Source organism: Dermacentor albipictus, chromosome 6 (genome assembly GCF_038994185.2).
Source record: "Dermacentor albipictus isolate Rhodes 1998 colony chromosome 6, USDA_Dalb.pri_finalv2, whole genome shotgun sequence".
NCBI lineage: Eukaryota > Metazoa > Arthropoda > Arachnida > Ixodida > Ixodidae > Dermacentor > Dermacentor albipictus.
In genome coordinates this window covers 57208553-57227355 of record NC_091826.1, presented here as the reverse complement: position 1 = coordinate 57227355, position 18803 = coordinate 57208553, and the positions used below count along the sequence as shown (strand labels likewise).

The window sequence follows — 18803 nt, the reverse complement described above, 5'->3', positions numbered from 1 at the left end:
CCGGTCAATGCTCCATTTTTTTATGTCTAGATCACTGTTAACACGTGCGTCACGTCAATGCCGCGTGCGTTAGTGTCTAGCCCCGCTAACACTGACGCATGAGGTGCCGTGTAATAATATGTTTAGGTTTTTATGTGTCAAACTTCGTCACATTAGCAGTCACGTTTGTCGAAAGTCTACGTCGCGCTATCCCATGTGCAGGAAATTCGGAGATTGCCCCTGCGGTCTTATGTTGAACTTCACCGCAGTACCCCTGCGTAACACAATGTGCTGCGTTTAAGAAAAAAAGATGGTATTTGAGAAGACACCCGAATTTCAATAACATTTAATCATGAACGGCGAGAAGGTAGGCCCTTTTATTAACATGCGTATTTACGGTACTTAGTCGTTACGCCCTTGCTGAGTTATATCAGAATTTTGGTCAGGATTAAAACACTGTGATAACGCAGCAGGAAAGTTACGAATAAGTGCCGCAAATGTGCCTGTCGATAAAACGGCGTACCTTCTCGACGTTGCTAACTGAAAGTTACCGAAATTCGGGCGGCTTTCTGAAATATATTTTTCTTAAAAATGATGTCCATCGAGCTTCGCTGCAGCAGTGCGGTGAAGTTCGCCAAATGGCCGCAGGGGCAATGTAAAAAAAAAATTCTTGGGTCTGTCCCCTTTTTCCGTTGAGCTTCGCGCTGCTTTTAGGCAGTGACGGCACTTTTGCGATTTCTCAGAACGTCTGGTTTGCGCGAACCACTTTAACTCACGTACTGCCCGTACACGTCTCCACGCCTTCTCTCTCCCTTTTCTCTCTTCCCGTTCTCCCTTCCTCCAGCGTTGGGTAGCCAACCAGACTCTTGTCTGGTTAACATCCCTGCCTTCCTATATTCCTCTCTCTCTCTCTCTCTCTCTCTATCTATCTATCTATCTATCTATCTATCTATCTATCTATCTATCTATCTATCTATCTGTCTATCTGTCTGTCTGTCTGTCTGTCTGTCTGTCTGTCTGTCTGTCTGTCTGTCTGTCTGTCTATCTATCTATCTATCTATCTATCTCGCGCGCTGCTCGTTTAATGATGTCCAACAAGCCCAAACATGCCCCTTCCTTTTCGAGTATACTATACGACAGCCGTCGGCACAGGGCGTCGAACCTGCGACCTAAAGGAGGAGGAGTGAAAGCAGGCGCACCTGAGCGGTGATGTCGTCCTCGTGCGGCACGCCGTTGGTGGTCGGAGTGGCGCTGGACGCGCGGACGGCAGCCGTGGTCTGTCCCGTCGAGAGGTTGATGGCTGCCTCGAGCTCTGCTTCATGGTCCATCATGCGCTCATCTTCCTGCACGGCCAAAGCAAAAAAGAAAAAAAGAAAAGGGTTGGTCAGCTCGCAAGGGCGGGCTCCAGCTCGTATGGATACGCAAGCGCACAACAAACATAGACTCCACAACGCCGGAACTGCATCGACTTCGTTACCTAACCGAGGCCACATGCGCTGTGGAGGGATTGAGCGCACGCTACAACTCTCGTTTATTATTATTATTATTATTATTATTATTATTATTATTATTATTATACCTGTGTATGAAAGCTTGGCACCATGTATGATGCCAGTTACTCTTTCTCGGTTAATCAAACAGTACACATGGTACTTAGACAGGCTCGAACAAGCAAGCAACCAAGGAATAACAGTTAAAAAAAAGAAAGAAACGTTTAACGAAAGTCAAATCGCGCCCACGTCCTGTTCCCGGAAAGTTTCAGCAGGCACGCCGAATGTCAAAACAAACACATATTTAACACAGCAAGCAAAGAGAACGTTGAAAAAATAGCAGAGAAATAAAAAAAAGTAAAATCGACGTCGCAGTCGCTGTCAGATCACACAAAGTTCGGGGTAAGCTACCCTGCAGCGTCAGAGTGCGTACTGCTTGTTCCATTTGCAAGGCGTTACAAGCGTGCGTGTGACAGACAACGCAATGCGGCGGCAGCGCCATCTCGATTACCTGAGGTAGCAAACATCACTTGCAAAGACAAGGCGTGAGGGACGCGGTGTCCAAGGTTTCGGTTTCGGGACCAGCGTTATAAGCAACGTATAACCGCTGCATTGCGATCGCCATCCCCCACAGACGTCGATGACGTCAGCATGCGCACGTAACCCATCGCGAGCCAATAGGCGCTCCCTTGCCCCTTTCGTCGCCATTTCCTTCCGCTGGTTGGTTAGATGCATAGGCTGCAGTCACAGCTGACGTAATACGAAGATAAGGGGAGATCGCTGGCAGACGCATTTGTCGTACAGCCGACATGATTAAATATAATTATCGTGGTGAAGACGACGATGATGACGATGTTTAGACCTCGTAAACGAGCCCGCGAACATGGTAACCTCGCAAGAACCAATAAAGGGTAGTCAATAGCCACACCTGCACAAGTTCACTGCTCGTGAATTTGTCGGTGCTCGAGGGCGGGAGCATCGCGATGCCAGCGGACGAAGCAGTTGCGCAATATTGGACCAGCTAAGGAAGCAAACAACTAAATGGCCGATAATTGCACGGCGTCGGTTATACTCCACCTCACAGACTCCATGCCATACAGCGAAGTCTAGGGCTCTGGAGCAGAATGCGTGCTCCAGAGAAACGGTGAAACGGTTCGCCCTCTGGCACTACACCGATCTTTCTTTGAAGTTTGCGTTCAGTCGGCGTCGCGCGATCAGGGGCGGACAATGGAGGAGGCCTTCTTCTGGCTCCCGATTGGATGACGTGACCCATGGTTTTCGATGGGCGGAATTCGTGAGAAGCTGTATAGCGATGTTAAATAGTCTTTCTTTATTGTTTTTGCTTCCTATCACAGAATGACAACGACATAATGCAAAAAAAAAAACTGACTCGCCTAAAGATGCATTATGTCTAGCTCGACGCGTTTCGCTTAGCTGAGCAGTGGCTTCTGTGGTTTCTGGTGAATTCCTGAAGGGCGTGGCATGTCTTAAATCTTTCCTAAAGTCCTTGTTCATATATATATATATATATATATATATATATATATATATATATATATATATATATATATATATATAGAGTGTCATATCATAGGAAGCCAACAAACATTGACACCAAGGACAACATAGGGGAAATTACTTGTGCTTAATAAATGAAATAAAGAAACGAAGAATTAATGGCAATTAAAGTGGATGAAAAAACAACTTGCCGCAGGTTGGAACCGAACCCACAACCTTCGCATTTCGCGTGTGATCCTCTACCAATTGAGCTACCGCGGCGCTGGTTTCTTTCCCTATATACTCTTGCTGCGCCGCATAAACAGCGCCCTCACAGCTACCAGGCGTCACACAACTGCTGTGGAATTACGCAAGCGGCGTCGTAGGCGTCGCGCGTCATTGGCGCACGATATAGTGCACGCAATCAGACCGAAAAGAAAGCCGTCGGCGTTCGTAGCCCGAACGTTGCTGTCTGTTTTTCCGCTCGGACCTCCGTATGGGCACAGTTGCGCTAAAGATTCAAGTGCATGCAAAGTTTGAGGGGTCCAGCCTCTTCCCGCATGGTCGGGAAGAGGCTGAACGAATAAAAAAAGCAGAACGCCGAACGCCGCGCTCTGGCTCCGCTGCATGCAGATCCGATTGAGCAGAACACGCGATGGCATGCGTCCACTCAAGTACGTCATCTTTCTTTCTTTCTTTCTTTCTTTCTTTCTTTCTTTCTTTCTTTCTTTCTTTCTTTCTATGTTTCTTTTTTCCTTTCCTTCTTTCTTCCTTTCTTTCTTTCTTTCTTTCCTCCTTTCTTTCTATGTTTCTTTCTTTCTTTCCTTCTTTCTTCCTTTCTTTCTTTCTTTCTTTCCTCCTTTCTTTCTTTCCTTCCTTCTTTCTTTCTTTCTATGTTTCTTTCTTTCTTTCCTCCTTTCTTTCTATGTTTCTTTCTTTCTTTCCTTCTTTCTTTCTTTCTTTCTTTCCTCCTTTCTTTCTATGTTTCTTTCTTTCTTTCCTTCTTTCTTTCTTTCTTTCCTTCTTTCTTTCTTTCTTTCTTTCTTTCCTCCTTTCTTTCTTTCTTTCTTTTCCTTTTTTTCCTTTTTTTTTGCAGCCAAACGCACTGCGAGTCTGAATCAGCCGCGTCTCTGGAGACCTACCCTTCCACGCGCGAGCCGCGCATCCACGGAGACAGCACGGCGGCGACGGCGGCGACGACGACGGCGGAGGTGGCGGCGACGACGACGGCGGAGGTGGCGGCGACGTCGAAAACGCGCCTCGAACGTCCGTACAATTGCTCTCGCAATAAAACATCGTTTCGACATAAAGGAGGGCGCACTCCCGCGATAGAACTTCCTTCCCTCCCTCACCCCAACTCCCCTTTCCGTCTCCTCCTCCTTGGCCCGTACCACTTCGGCTGGCACTCAGTGAATCGCGAACGAAGCATTCGGCGCACACAATCTGGTGGCCGGCGCACAAGCGGCCCCAGCGGCGGTTGTGAGCGCTGTGTGTACCCGTCGGCCGTACTCGCACAGGTGCGCTGTGGCCGCGGCATATCCAGCGCGACCCGCACGTGTCTCCGACGCAGCGAAGTAAAAAGGAAAAACAAATACATATGTACAGAAGTGGGGCAAGCAGGGGACGAAACTAAAATAACGTTGAAAAACAAACGCGCGAATAAATGACGGCTAGGAACAAGTGCAGTTGTAAAACGCGTGATGAAAAATGAAGAAAACAAGGAACCAGGGGAGGGGGGGGGGATGAAGAGATCAAACCAACTCTCGAATGCTGAACTGGATAGAGAGAGAGAGAGAGAGAGAGAGAGAGAGAGAGAGCAGGTGATGTTTCAGACTGCAGTCCTTGCTGGGTAACTAGAAAGAGAGCGTGTGCGCGCGCGTGTGTTCGTGTGCGTCTGTCTGTGCGTGGTTGTGTGTGTTTGTTCGTGTTCGTGCGCGCGTGGCGGGCTCATAAAGCATCACAGTGTACTTGTTTTTGTTTTGTTTTTTCCTGCAAGCGAGAGAAGCTCGCTGCTCAGGGGCGAGTGAGGCGCAAGGAACGAACGACCTGTAAACCAATGTAACGGCACCTATTTGGAACAGAGACAGAAAGAAAGGACACGGAGATACGGGTGGAGAGAAGGGTGGGAAAGGGGAAGCGATAGGCAGTTGAGCGGTACGGGAAGACACGGGTTCGCCGTGGCACAGGCAGCAGCAGAAAGAGCTGGAGCGGCGGCGACGGGCCTAGTTTCTCTTTTTATCTGAACACACGTGGATATCACAGCGGCGGAACGGCCGGTGCTGTGTTTCAACCGGGCGTACACTTGATGCCGCCGCGGGCGACGGCGCGAACTCTTGACGGGCGCTTCGTGATAAAAAAGAAATAAAGCAAAGAAAAAGGAAAGAGCAGTCCACGCGCGGACAAGCGTTCCATCCGCCATACGATGCGTGAACAAGCAAAGCTGGACTAGGATTGGAAGAGCTTCAGTTTGGCCTAGTTGGTGTTTACTGCGTATCATAGTGGCCGCAAATAAAGACGGGGACAGCTGAAGAGAACACAGACCGGCCGCGTTGTTTTTGTCTTCTCTTCCGCCGCCCCCGTCTTTATATGCGGTCAGTATGATATGCGTGGACTAGGATTGGTTGGGTCGACCGTGCTAAGCTGTGTCAAGTCATGCTGAGCTCCTCTAGGAAGAGTTAAAAGCTAAATTTTACAACAAAGCTGCAACAAAGAGAGAGAGAGAGTGAGAGAGAGATGAGTATAAAGCAGGGAGGTTAATCAAGGCCATGCTTGATTGCCTACCTTACATCTGGGGAAGAAGAAAAAGGTGAAAGACAAATGAAAAAAAAAGGAAAATCAATAGAGAGAGAGAGAGAGAGATGAAATGCAGGGAGGGAGGTTAACCAGATGCTTGTTTCCGGTTTGCTACCCTGCACCGAGGTGAAGGAATAGGAGTTGGAAGGAGGACAGAGATAAAGATAACAAATGTGGAGCCAATGTGGTCACGCTCGCTGAGAAACCTTCGCTGACAGTCACAGGCGTTCGTACAGACCGGTATAGCCTTCGAGGAGCGCAATTGGGCTTTCGTGGCCTTGCACACGCGAGAGCGCTTAAGCCAGAGATCCCCAGAGTCCTTTTCCTCCTACGGTGGAGCGTCATCTAAGCGGCAGAAATTGGCCCGCACAGCACAAGCTTGAACGTGGAATTATTGGAAGTCGCGAGAGTTGCAACGTGGGCTTGTTGGTAAGAGAGAGAGAGAGCAAATGATAAATGAAAGGTAGGGAGGTTAACCAGGACTGAGCCCGGTTGGCTACCCTACACTGGGGAAAGGGAAACGGGGACGGAAAGATTAAAGAAAGAAGAGAAAGTCCACCGGGGATATCGTTCAGTCACTCAGTCCGGATTACAGACGCTGACTCAATCCGGTCGCTTTCAAATATCGCAGCAGCGCTTTTGTGGCCTTTTGTAGCTGCGATATGCGAGGCCATGGTCCCAAGATCTTGTTCAAGGTGAACGGTTTTCTATCTAACTGTTTGAGAGCTGCGCAAAGATCTTGTCTTTCATTTTCTTTCATTTTCAGTGTTGGTAATGCATCCTCAAGGGGAGTGCGGTAGCGCGATTAAAAGACGGGACAAAAGAAGACACATAGGGACACACATAGCGCTGTGTGTGTCCCTATGCGTCTTCTTTTGTCCCGTCTTTTAAGCGCGCTACCGTACTCCCCTTGAAGATTGGAAGTCGAACAGGAATTCTGTCAGCCTAGGCTAAGGTAAACTCGCATGGATTAGGCTAGGTTCTCGCGACTTGCCTTTGCCGAGCGGTGAAGCTAGCCCACAGGGCCACCACATAACCGCGACTTCACGCTCCTCTGATTGTCACTATACAGACAGGCCTGTATAATCTTGGGAAAGTGGCAGCAGTACCAGTTGATCGAGAACAGAGCGCGAGCGAGAGAAAAAGAGGGGAAGAGGGTGCGATTGAAGGCAAACTACTCCTCCCCCTCCCCCTTTCTTTCCTTTTTCTTTTATTCGTTCGCATAGGGGTCACAAGACCCCGCAGGGTTAGTTCTCGGGGGCAGGTGGCTGCAGCGCATGGCCGGGCAGTAAAAGCTGACGCGCATTTATTTTACTTTGCTTATACTGCGAGGTCTGGTTACAGACAAAGCAGGTGAGATTGCGATTCAAGATTTGCAGGGTTGTAGCGACACGTGGGTTGGACCGGAGTAGACAACTTTCACGAGTCGCGTTAACGAAAATAACGAGAATATACACAATTACACGGTTATTATTCTACATCAACGGCGAAAAAGATACCAGCGGGGAAGGTTTATCACTGTACGAAACATAAAGAGTCCCAGCAACAAGTTCCAGTCAGCGACGCAAAAGAAAATAAGATTCTTCAAGTCGCGTTTCTTTTTCTTTTTCTTTTTTTTTTGCAATGGTCATACTTAAGCATCAGAGGTTGGGAACGTGCTGGAAAAAAAGGGAGGGTACAGCGAGTGGGGGAAGGGAGAGGGGCGGTACACGACCATGGAAAAGCCCACCTCTCTACAATCGTCGTGCCTTGGTTTTAACTAGCAATCCGAGCGTCCTCGTGTGGCAGAAACAAACAAACAAAAAACTAGCTCGACATGCCCACTTGTTTCTTGCTGTTTTAGCAGCGTCACTCCCACTCTGCCGCCTACCCGAACACGCAAACACTATATATAAATCACCCGAGACAGTTGGGCTGTTCTACATGCCTTCATAGGAAAGAGGAAAGGGGAAAAAAAGTAAATACATTTACGACTGCTTCGCACACTTACTGCTTTATAAAACAGCATCGCAGAACGCTGTATTCGCAGCCCATTGCGTATGATATCGCGAAACCGAAAAGAAAACATTTATGAAAGCCGGCGTTTCCATGAAAAAGCGCGCACTGGAGCTCCGGCCAGCGGTACTTGAAAGACGCAAGGCGCATTTAGTTCTCGTTCTTCGGCTCGATATTTACACGGGTATTGTACCCGCTTTCTCAACAGGCCTACTGCATTTGCCGTAGATTCAAGCGCGCTTCGGAGGCGGGTGCTGATCACGCTGATAATTTTGTGCGTCTGTGTTTTATTTCAACATTTGCCCGTGTTAATCCCGCTCGTTCGTTCGAACGTAAGATGTCGTCGCAGGTGTCGTCAGAGCTGCCGTCCGCTAAAGTTGCCAAAATTTCCAATATAATCAAAAGAAATCAGTCACTACGTGACCACAGCAACGGCCGAGCTGGCGAGCGGGCAAAATATACAGAGGTATCAAAACTGCCGCAACAGCGAGTGCCCACACACTTGTGTATAGATTCCGAAATCGGGCTTCGGGAGACGTTTCCTCTGGGCCGGGTGGTTCAAACAGCGTGACGAGTGAACGATACAGGCCACGCTTATGTACAGGCGGAGTCACTCCTGTGTAGAGCGCGGGCTCGGCGGCCTTCAGGGCGCTCCGGAGGCAGCCAGCGTCGTCTAACGCTTAGCTGCTGGATACGTTTGCGGCCAGCAAGCGCCGTTAGATGTCGCTGCAGGGCTGGGGTCCTGAGCGCCCCGGAGGCCGCCGTTCACGCGCTCTACACAGGAGTGACGTCGACCGTACATAAGCGTGACAGTAGCGTATAAACACCAGCGGGATAATAAGCCGAGAATCCTGACTGAGCTGACAAACCAAATGGTGCTTGTATTCAAAGAACTATATGACACCCGGATGACGGCGCATGCGCACTGAAGGCGCCAGACGCAGTCGCCAGCGGCACAGATATCGTCGAGCCTGTACGGTCAGAAGAGCACGAAGACCCTTCCAGATGCCAGTGAATAAGTGATCTATATTGAGCGTGCATAAAAGGGTGTCGCCACTAGTCGAGAAACAAATTTTGAGATTGCGGCGTTTCAGTGTAATGTGCGCTCGCCATAGACTGTTACCTCCAACTCGTCGCACAACGAAGCAGACGCGTTATTGGGTCTTCAATCAATCCTGCAGATTACGTAAAGCGCGGACGTTTTGTTGCGATAGCAATTACAAGCGCGCTCGAAGGTCGTTCGCCGTCGGCGTGACGTCACGGCATCGATGCGCATGCGCAGCCCGCGCGTCCGTGGGAGGCTTTAGAAGATCTCAAGGGGCGCGCAGCGCGCTTGGCTGCAAAAGCGACGAAGCCAAGTGTATGCATGCACCGTCATTCTCCGCTCCGTACTGGTATGCACTACTGGTGTGAGCGGACTGGGCGATATCATCATCCTCAGCAGCAGCAGCAGCGACGTATTTTTTTACGTCTATTTGTAGGACGAAGTCTAATTAATTACCCCTGTTTTGCGCTAGCTGATTACAGCTTACGCCTGCAGATTTCTTCGTTTTATCACCCCTCCTAATTTTCCGCCATCCTCGACTGCGATTCCCTTCCCTTGGCACCCATTTTGTTACATCAGTTGTCCACCGGTTATCTACCCTACACTACACCTGGGCCTTACGTGGCCTGCCCAGCTCCACTTCTTTCTCTTAGTGCCAACTGGAATATCGGCTGTCCCCGTTTGCTGGTTGATAAAAGCCGCAATGATTAATGCTGTACGAAATCTAAGCTTTATACCATGTGTCCCGCCTAACTTGTCCCAAGTGCCACGTAGCTGTACAGAACAGCGGTAGTGTTGTTTGCTGTCGCTTGGAACAAGTTAGCCCTTTTTCGTATTTAGCGGGCTTTTTTTAGGCGTGGAAGAAAACTTTCATGTCGCACGTGTAGAGCAACAAAAAGCTGGATCGGGTATTGTTTTTTTAGGATGGTCTACAATTTTCTCCCTAACACTTTCGTGCAGAATATAATATTTTGAGTAGTTTATTTTTATAGCAACTAGTCATATAATTGGGCGGAATACAAAAGAAAGAAAAGTGAAGACAGTCTGACTCGCTCCAAGCGACGGCAAAATACATTAACTTGGCTCTGCCCGGCTACGTGGCACCTGCATATTTTAAAATTTTGGCCCAGCTTACGTGGGACACCCACTATAAGCAAAGAGAACGGGAACAGTGCAGGACAAATAAGTAGTCTCAGATGTTTCGTAAAATCTAGAAGCAAAAAAAAAAGAAAGAAACATAACCAAGGTTGCCGGCTTAGCAGTCCCATACAGCACCGCGTAACATGCGGTGCTATGGTTCAGCTTAGCAGTCACATAACGTCAACGACGCATCATTGCTGAACAATGGCGTACGTCTGAGCGTCACAGCCTAAACGGTCGGTGCAATTGACAGGATTGCTACTCAGGCTTACGGTACCTTTCGACATGACGGCAGACATAAGGAAACCGTCAACGATTCAACTAAATGAAGGACAACTTACACGCCTGCCGTGAAGTGGTTCGAATCCGATGCGAGTTCCGTCTGTCGTGTTAGACGTCAGTAAATGTCTTTCCTCCTCAACTTTGTAGTCCTAGTAGCCTTTCATATTCACTGGCTTTGCAGACATGTAAAGCACCTTCTCGGCTCCCGCGGTAACAAGACTTGATTTTAATATACGCTTTCGCCGCACTGTGGCCCGATCGTTTTTCGTTGTCGCTTTGCCGTTTACTGCATGCAACTGTCGCGTCTTGTGTCGGTCGGGGCTCGTGCGTGCCTTATGCGTTCCTGCAGTGTAAAATTCACTCGAGTTCGTCGCCCTTGACGCTGACGTCTAGCACTGCTTGTTTGTTGATCGAACGTATGTGAGAACCTTTACTTTCTCTTGCCACACTGTAGAAATGTGCGCCCCTGCAAGAAAAGATCGCGCCCTTCTAAGAAAAGATCGCGACTGTGACAAATTGTCTGACGCACGTTGAAAGGACCTTGAACACAATTAGCAGGTATGAAAACAAAAAAAAAGGATCGACCTTCTTTTCGTGCATACTTCCTCACCTTCTCATAACTGCCCTGTCAGGATTCCTCGGAAAATTTATTCCAGGAACGTGCGTTTTCGCATTTTCTTTTCTTCAAAGGCAAACGAACAAACAAACAAGCAAGCAAAAGCCTGTAAAGAGCTGCGTCATTTTGGCGTTATTCTAAGAAATTACTGATTTTTCCAGGAAGTAAATTGATCGTGCCAAGGCAAAAAAAAAACAGAAAAAAATGGCTGTGGCTTAGCTAAGGTTAAGCCCAGGATGCGAAGCATACTAGCCTTTATTTTAGTTGTTGAACCACTGTTTAGCCTGGTGAACTGCTGTTGCTTGGCTATATTTGGTTCGGCTAGACGAAGAAACAACTCATGCAGGCGAGCGCACGAGCTGAGACCCGGCTATGTAGCTACGCGGCCGCAAGCGAGCGCACGAGTTGAGCCTCCGCTTTTGCGGCTCTTATGACGTCATATGGTATAGCTACGCGGCCGCGCGCGGCGCAGCAAGGAAGAGCATGGTTGTGCGGCTAGTATGCTTCGCATAAAAACAAAAGCGGGCGTTCTTGGATTGTAACGTCGTAAAGACCGCAACCCACAGATGCAATCCCAAACGTTTCGGTACGCATGCGCGACAAGTTTCAAATATAATTATTTCCGTCAGCGCTTTCGCTCCTTTCGATGCTCCGCGAGGGCGCCCGAGAAGGGGCTCTATCGAAAAGCGCTAACGCGCGTGACGTCAGCGAAGGTCGCTCTCCATTTCTCCGGGAAGACTCCACCGCGCGTCGCCGCCGCCTTCGCCGTCGCATGCTGTCGCGACGGCTACGGGCGACGTTACCACAGCAGCTTCGTGATTCACCGGCCGGCGTTGCGCGGACGTTTCCGCGTTGGCGACCATCGCGATGAGGGTCGCGAAAACCAGACCGCTGAGCCCGATTAGGCTTCACATTTTATGGAAATTATAATGCCCGCGAGCGTCCGACGCGGCGTTCTCCCCTATAGAACGGGCCGTTTTGGGATTGTGCCAATTCCTGGCCGGAGTGAGTGGCGGTTGGCGTTCTCTTTGGTTCGTTTTTTAGGTGTTTCCTCGGTGCAACTGTGGGAACTGGCCTTGCACGGGCGGCACACAGCCTTAATCTCGTTTCGCGTAGCTGTTTACAGGAACACGTTTGCGAAAATGTTCCGTACATTGGGTGGAACGTACACGTGTAACAAACACTGTCATTGTGCGTCGGTTCCCCACGTTCGGTGGAGCTGCTTGCCGCTTCTTGTGCCGTGCATGACCCTTGATATCGTTCCGCATAAATTTCGAATTTAAATTTCTTCCTTATACCATCATCATTCATGAGCCCTTTCCCTCCCCGTCCCTCTTCCCCAGTGTAGAGTAGCAGGCCAGAGCAAGTTATAGCCCAGGCCGACCTCTCTGCCTTTCTGTGAATAAATTTCTCTCTCTCTCTCTCTCTCTCAAGAGGTAAGCGGAACATGTTTGCAGTAATGCCCCGCTTACTTAATTCAGCTTTTGTGTAACCAGATTAGGCGTGTACGAAGTTTTTTTTTTTATGAGTAAAGTAAGTTGAAAGACAAATTAAGACGGAAAATTTTGAAACAAGGAATGAGCCCATACATAGAGTCAGTGAAATACTAAATGACACACTGGAGAAAATGAGAGAACGAAAATGAGAAAGCGGAAGAAGGGGTTACTGTGGCTAAAAACCCAGAGCGGCCGCACCAAAAGGAGAGAGCCAAAAGAGGTCAAGGTCGCGCGAAGCTTTCGAGAGGATTGATGGAAAAACATTTTCCTTTGAAGATTGAAACAGTGACGTGCTATGAAAAAAAAAAATGAAAGGTGTTCCAAGATTCACCCTCGTAGCAGAAATAACATAGAAGCGATAGAGCCAGACCAGGGGCCAACCTCACAAAGCATTTCGCTCGTAAGTGCTTCTTACGAGTGCCATACCCCCTCATGTGTTCATGCGGTATATTATAATATATGTATAGTCAAACAATGACAACAAGGAAAGAATTGCGGAATTACTTGTTTGTTTAATTGAAATTTATAAATTATAAATAAATGAAAATGAAAGTTGACGAGATATCAGCTGGCCGCGCAGGTGGGATACGAACCTACGTCTTGGTATTGCGCGTGTAATGCTCCTTCCAACTGAGCTATCGCGGCGACGTTTTCCCGTCCAATTTGTTCGGTATTCGTGCATATGAGCAAGAGTTAGGCCGCTGGAGGCGTTCGCCAGTCCCACCCATGTGTTGAACACCAGCATGTTGGACGTCCTTTCTCCCGCAAGATGTCACGTGGTACGTGAACTTGGGAGAGGGCAACTGGCCAACAATTTAAGGGGGGAGAGAGAGAAACGACCCGAACTTTGCAGTGGGGGAGGTTCGGTCTGAGCCAGAGACGGCCGAACGTAACAACCTGGCGACGAAAGAAAGGTTATACCACGTCAAGACGGAGAAAGCAAAGCGTGCAGTTTGCGCATGCGCGCTGAAGCGGTCAGCTGTCAACTCGACGCGACGGCCCGCGCCACGCCCAAAGAAACGCTGAAAGGATAGAGAGAGAGAGAGAGAAAGAGCAAATGATAAATCAAAGGTAGGGAGGTTAACCAGGACAACAAGGAAAGGAACGTGCTAACGCATACATACTTGAAAATAAATCGAGAGGCACATACTTCTAGTCGCGTGATGAATAAGACGTCGCCGAGACGCATTGTTTAGCGGTGGCGCCGCTTCTGCGCCATTGTTTTTCTTTGCGGATACTATGTATCTGTGTGTATATACATTTTCTTTTCTCGCTCTCTTCGCAGGCGACTCTTGGGTGCGCGTTCATTAAGCGACGCGTCTCCGAGCAACGGATGCTCCAGTGCGGCTAGCAACCGAAGAGAATAACTTAAATCTTTAAAAATAAAGATTAATGAGCGAGGCGATCCGTCGGCGAGGTAGCAGACGACCTCCCAGACGATCCGCCCGCGAGGTAGCAGACGACCTACCAGACGATTCGTTCACGTCTGCACGAAAGTAGAGGCAACGCTGTACAGTTGTTTTTCTCCCGTGCCTTTTTTTTAATTTTTACTTTTGTTTACTTTATTACTCTTTTGGCTGGCTCACAAGGCATCGAAGGTTTTCCGCATTTCGCGTTGACGTAGGCTTCGACTCCGCGACATTTCCAGCTCCGCCCGATAGACTGCGATCTCCAGACAAAGCGTCACTCGTCGATTATTCGACCTTTTGTTGTTCCATCTCAGGTGCGCGTATGCGATTGTTCTTTAAAAAAAGGCGGTGCGTGTACAAACGCACCGAATGCCTACGCTGAGACTTCGGTATTGCGGCTGTAAGTTAATTCCCGGAGAGACGGGAATTGCGGTTGACACACCTTTTGGCGCTTGTATAATAAGCGATGATTTCGGGTGGGGGGGGGGGGGGTAGAAAAGAAGTAAATACACAAATGAAAGCCAAGGGCAAAGCACTGCTGTTTTGCGAGTGAAGGAATTCCGCGTACTGAACGCAGAACCGCGTCCTATTGGCGGGTGAACACGGAATGCATGCCGAAGCAAGGGAGAGGGCACGGGATGCGGGAGAGGAGGACGACAGTCGCCCTTTGACTCCGGCGCTCATATATATATATATATATATATATATATATATATATATATATATATATATATATATATATATATATATATATATATACATATGACGAAGGCATTCCAATGGCGACGAAATTGTGAACCGCGTGTTTGAGCCAGATGTCATTTGCACCTCGCATTAAAGTGAGCCCCGAATTTTTGATCGCACGTTCTGGGAGCAAGTGAAGGTATACGATGGGGAAATAAAATAAAGAAAGAAAACGCGGAAGGAGGAGTTGATTCGACTAACAAGTGAACATGGAATAAAATTGGCGCAGATCTGTGAGATTGTTTCTTTTTTTTGTTTGTGTGTGTCTCGCTCTCCCTTTAGGCAATCAGTATATCCTCAAAATTTGCTCTCACTAATGAGTTTCGTGAACTCCTGTGTACACGAATGCGAAAGCGTTCGTCCAACCTTCGCGATCATTCCCGTAAGCACGCTCGGCGCACAGCCGTCACCCGGACCGTGCTCTATTTTCAGCGTTTCTCGCCGTCCGCAGCAGCTAGGTGGTTTTCGATTTCTAATCGTGAAACTGAAGAAGCACCCCCCCCCCCCTTTTCCTCACCCACACCTCTTTCTTTCTCTTCAAACCTTTCTCTCTCTATTCCGACTGTCGATCACTGTGAGCCCTACTCGCACACTCGCACTGCGCATGCGTGCGAGAAGTTGCCAAAAAATCTACCCTCCGCGCTCATAAGGATGGGTGAACTACCAACTTTCCGAGTCTTTTCTCTAGTCTATACGCCTCTTTCCTGTCTTCTTGTATGCTTCCTGTGTGCGTCTTCCTTTTTGGCTGTTTTGCCTTTTCCTAAATACAATGCACCAACTAGCCCAACAACGTGTTTTACTAGAAAGGATGGGTGAATCTACACAGAAAGAGGGGCAAACGGGAGAGAGGTGTGGGGGGGGGGGGGGAAGTGGTCAGCTTCGCCGCATCGCTTCGGAGCCCAGCAGCGGAGCCTCTCCATTCATTCTCTTCCTCTCCTCGCCAAGCCTCCTCATTACCCTTTCCCCCTACACGTGCCGTTTCTGCCTCGCAGGTCGACCGCCGCCGCAGCCGCTTCCTCCATGCGGCGCGTGTGACTGGGCTTCGCTCGCCGGTTCACCCATCTCTCTCTCTCTCTCTCTGCCTCGCTCGCTCAGAAACCCGTTCTCTTCCTCAACCTCCTCGACCACTTCCAATCCGAAACGGGATTCCTTTGACGTCACCAGGGCGCAGCCGCTCGGCGGTGACGCCATCCTACAGAGAAGGAGACAATGCGAGGAGGAGAGGAGAGGCGTGCTCGCTAGTGGAGAAAGATACAGGAGAGGTTGGCATCGCGACTATATGTATCTCTCTCTCTCTCTTTTCCCCTCCCTCCGTCGTTTTGGCGCGGCAGTGCGATTCTTTCCACCTCCGCTCCCCGTTGCATCGCCGCGGCTGGCGCGATTCGAGTCGCAAGAGACGACGCCAGCACAAGGCACGGCTGTGTTTAATATAGTTTCCGCGTTTGGGCGTCGGCGTTGCTTCCCCATCTCTCTCTCTCTCTCTCTCTCTCTCTCGTTTCCTTTCTTAACACAGCTGGACCAGTGGGAGACGCCGCAGAGGCACGGAAAGACTGCTTCTGTCGGCCCACGCCCGCTTCCCATTGGCATATACAGCGTGCGCGTGCGAGCACGTGTTAGTGGGCCAGGCGTACCGGTCCCACGTCTTCGGCTCGCAAGGACTAGGGGGGCATCCCAGCATGTCGCGCAATAACGAAAAAAAAATAAGATTCCGGAATCGCCGTAGGCCGGTGCCGAAACCTGACAGACGCTGCCGCAAACATCGTACGGTAGGCGGCAGCGAGCGTCGAGAGCGACGTTGCAACTATGCAAGAGATGCATGCATATTTAGCGAACATTGTCCGAGACACATTGGCGATGCATCCCAGGACACGACGGCGGTCGTAACGGATTTTCTGTACCTGCAGTCGCTTCCGGCGGATGCAGTCAGCGAAAGTACAGCCTTCGAGATTCACGCGCGTGGCACTTTACACGACTTGGCGTTCCATAACGCTTTCGCGAATTAGCGCATCTCACAAAGACTGACGGAAGAAGACGAACACGATTAAGCAGGTTTCTTGTTTGTGTTGTATATAATCCACCTTTCACAGTCTTCAACTTGCAAATGATCACTGTTAAGTTTTCACGCCTTTAAGAACACTTCTGGGAATTGTCTGTCCCAGGACAAACCCAAAGATCCCCCTGGCGGTCAAAATCAATCCGGAGTTCCCTCACTACGGCGTGCCTCATAATCAGATCGTGGTTTTGGCACGCAAAACCCTAGAATTTCAATTCGATTCATTTTTTTTTTTTACTCAGTCAGCCTACGTTTACTTCAATTCATACTGCCACTAAAGCTACGAGTCTATAGACGTCGCGCAATATCCCAGCATGTTCCTACCACAATCATTGTTTTGTCCTTATGGCCAAACTTTGGTATTTATCGTTTGGTGTCGGGCTGCTGCGCACGAGGTCTCGGGATCGAATCCCGGCCACGGCGGCCGCATTTCGATGGGGGCGAAATGCGAAAACACCCGTGGCACTTAGACTTAGGTGCACGTTAAAGAACGTCTGGTGGTCCAAATTATTCAGGAGTCTCCCACTACGGCGTGTCTCATAACCAAATCGTGGTTTCGGCACGTAAAGCTCCATAATATAATAAATTGACGCGGATATAAAAAAAAAAGAACGAGAAGGCTAATACAAACGCCAATTGTCAACACATTGCAAGGAATCAAGGACTGCACAAGAGCTATCTGCAAAAGCTCATCTGCGCAAGCTCGTGTCAGCGGCAAGCGGTCAGTCGCGGACGCTTTGTGGCGGCCACGCGAGGTTAGTGTGACTGACGGCTTGACACTGCTTTTTCCTCGAGCACGCGCAGGCAGTTACTGTGTATTGCTTATTTTCTGCCACTGCGGAACCTTTCGGTAGATCGTCCAGGACCTCACGCGGTCTTCCTCGCTTTTATTGTGTTCAAGGCTCGCGCGTCTTCCTGGTATTCCTTGTCGCATACCATGAAACCGAACAAAAAAAAATTATGGGGTTTTACGTGCCAAAACCACTTCCTGATTATGAGGCACGCCGTAGTGGAGGACTCCGAAAATTTTGACTCCCTGGGGTTCTTTAACGTGCACCTAAATTTAAGCACGCGGGAGTTTTCGCATTTCGCCCCCATCTAAATGCGGCCGCCGTGGCCGGGATTCGATCCCGCGACCTCGTGCTCGGCAGCCCAGCACCATAGCCACTGAGCAACCACGGCGGGTAAACAGAACAAGCACGTGAGCCAATATGGCACGGCTTCCTACACGGCTGTCAAGACACGACTCTTGGAGTATGCTAGGAGAATGCCAACGAACTAGAAAAAGGGGAAGAAAAATCGAGAGGCAGACATAGACAAAGCGACAGGAAGGTGGCTGGACTAACAACTGAAGTTTATTCATGAAAACGACGCCCCCCACGTCCGTACTGAACATGCGCAAGGCACAACATGACGTACACGCGATAATCCATTTAACTAAACACGGCGATGTTGATCGAGAAATGCAAGCTCTTTCTTAGTTAGGAAAACCGATGTCGAGCTTAACACACTTCTCGAGGCCAAGTTTAGAGATGTGATAAGCGCCGATCAACTCTCTTTCTTGCCGACTCTCACTCGCGTATTCATAAATGCAACTTGACTTGATTTAAATTACGCCTGTCGTGAACGTGCCAAGAGACGCTCCCTTAGCTTCCTTCGGCGCACTGACGATAGGCGTCATTTAGTTCAAGTCAAGCATGGGCTTCGAGTCAAGATGCATTTCTGCATACGGGGGTTAAGGTACGGACACACTAGCGGCAAAACGCGCGCGGCGCGCCGCCGGCGGCGCGCCGCGTGCCGCGAAACCTGCCGCGGAACCGGTTTGGTCTGCCGCGCAGAGGATGGGTCCAGGACCCATTTTCGGCGGCTTGCCGCGTGCCGCGAACCAATGAGAGACGTCCGGGCTTTCTCCTAAGCGCCACCTCTTTGCTACTGCCGAAGTTAACTTCCAGCGGCGGCGGCGGAACCACGATCGACGACCGAGCGCTCCGAGCCAGCCGCGACTGCTTTATGTGCATCCACGTGCTCGTGTGCATCCACGGTGAAAAATGAATTTGAACCGGCAGAATATGATGGATCAATTTCTAGAGACTGTTCGCCTGTTCCCCTTTCTATATGATAAAACCCATCCGGATTATAAATACAAGGACGCCAAAATGAACCGGTGGGTGATCATCGGCAAAACATTCGATCTGACTGGTGAGTTGTTTTCATTCTTTATCTGAGCTTCCGCTGAATGTTCACGTCGGCAGGAATGTGCGGGG

General features: G+C 49.5%; 1 protein-coding gene across 6 annotated transcripts in view; it reads right to left on the bottom strand.

Moving 5' to 3' along the window:
- FoxP (forkhead box P) overlaps positions 1 to 18803 on the bottom strand; it is a 501832-nt gene that overhangs the window by 77962 nt on the left and 405067 nt on the right. For 5 of the 6 annotated variants that reach the window (XM_065439573.1, XM_065439569.1, XM_065439571.1 and 2 more), the window contains one exon: positions 1179 to 1322. In XM_065439573.1, coding sequence (XP_065295645.1) covers positions 1179 to 1310 — 132 coding nt within the window. In that variant the 5' untranslated portion in view covers positions 1311 to 1322. Of the gene's footprint in view, positions 1 to 1178; positions 1323 to 10280; positions 10361 to 18803 lie in introns of those variants that run through there. The other variant, XM_065439574.1, reaches the window with a different exon arrangement.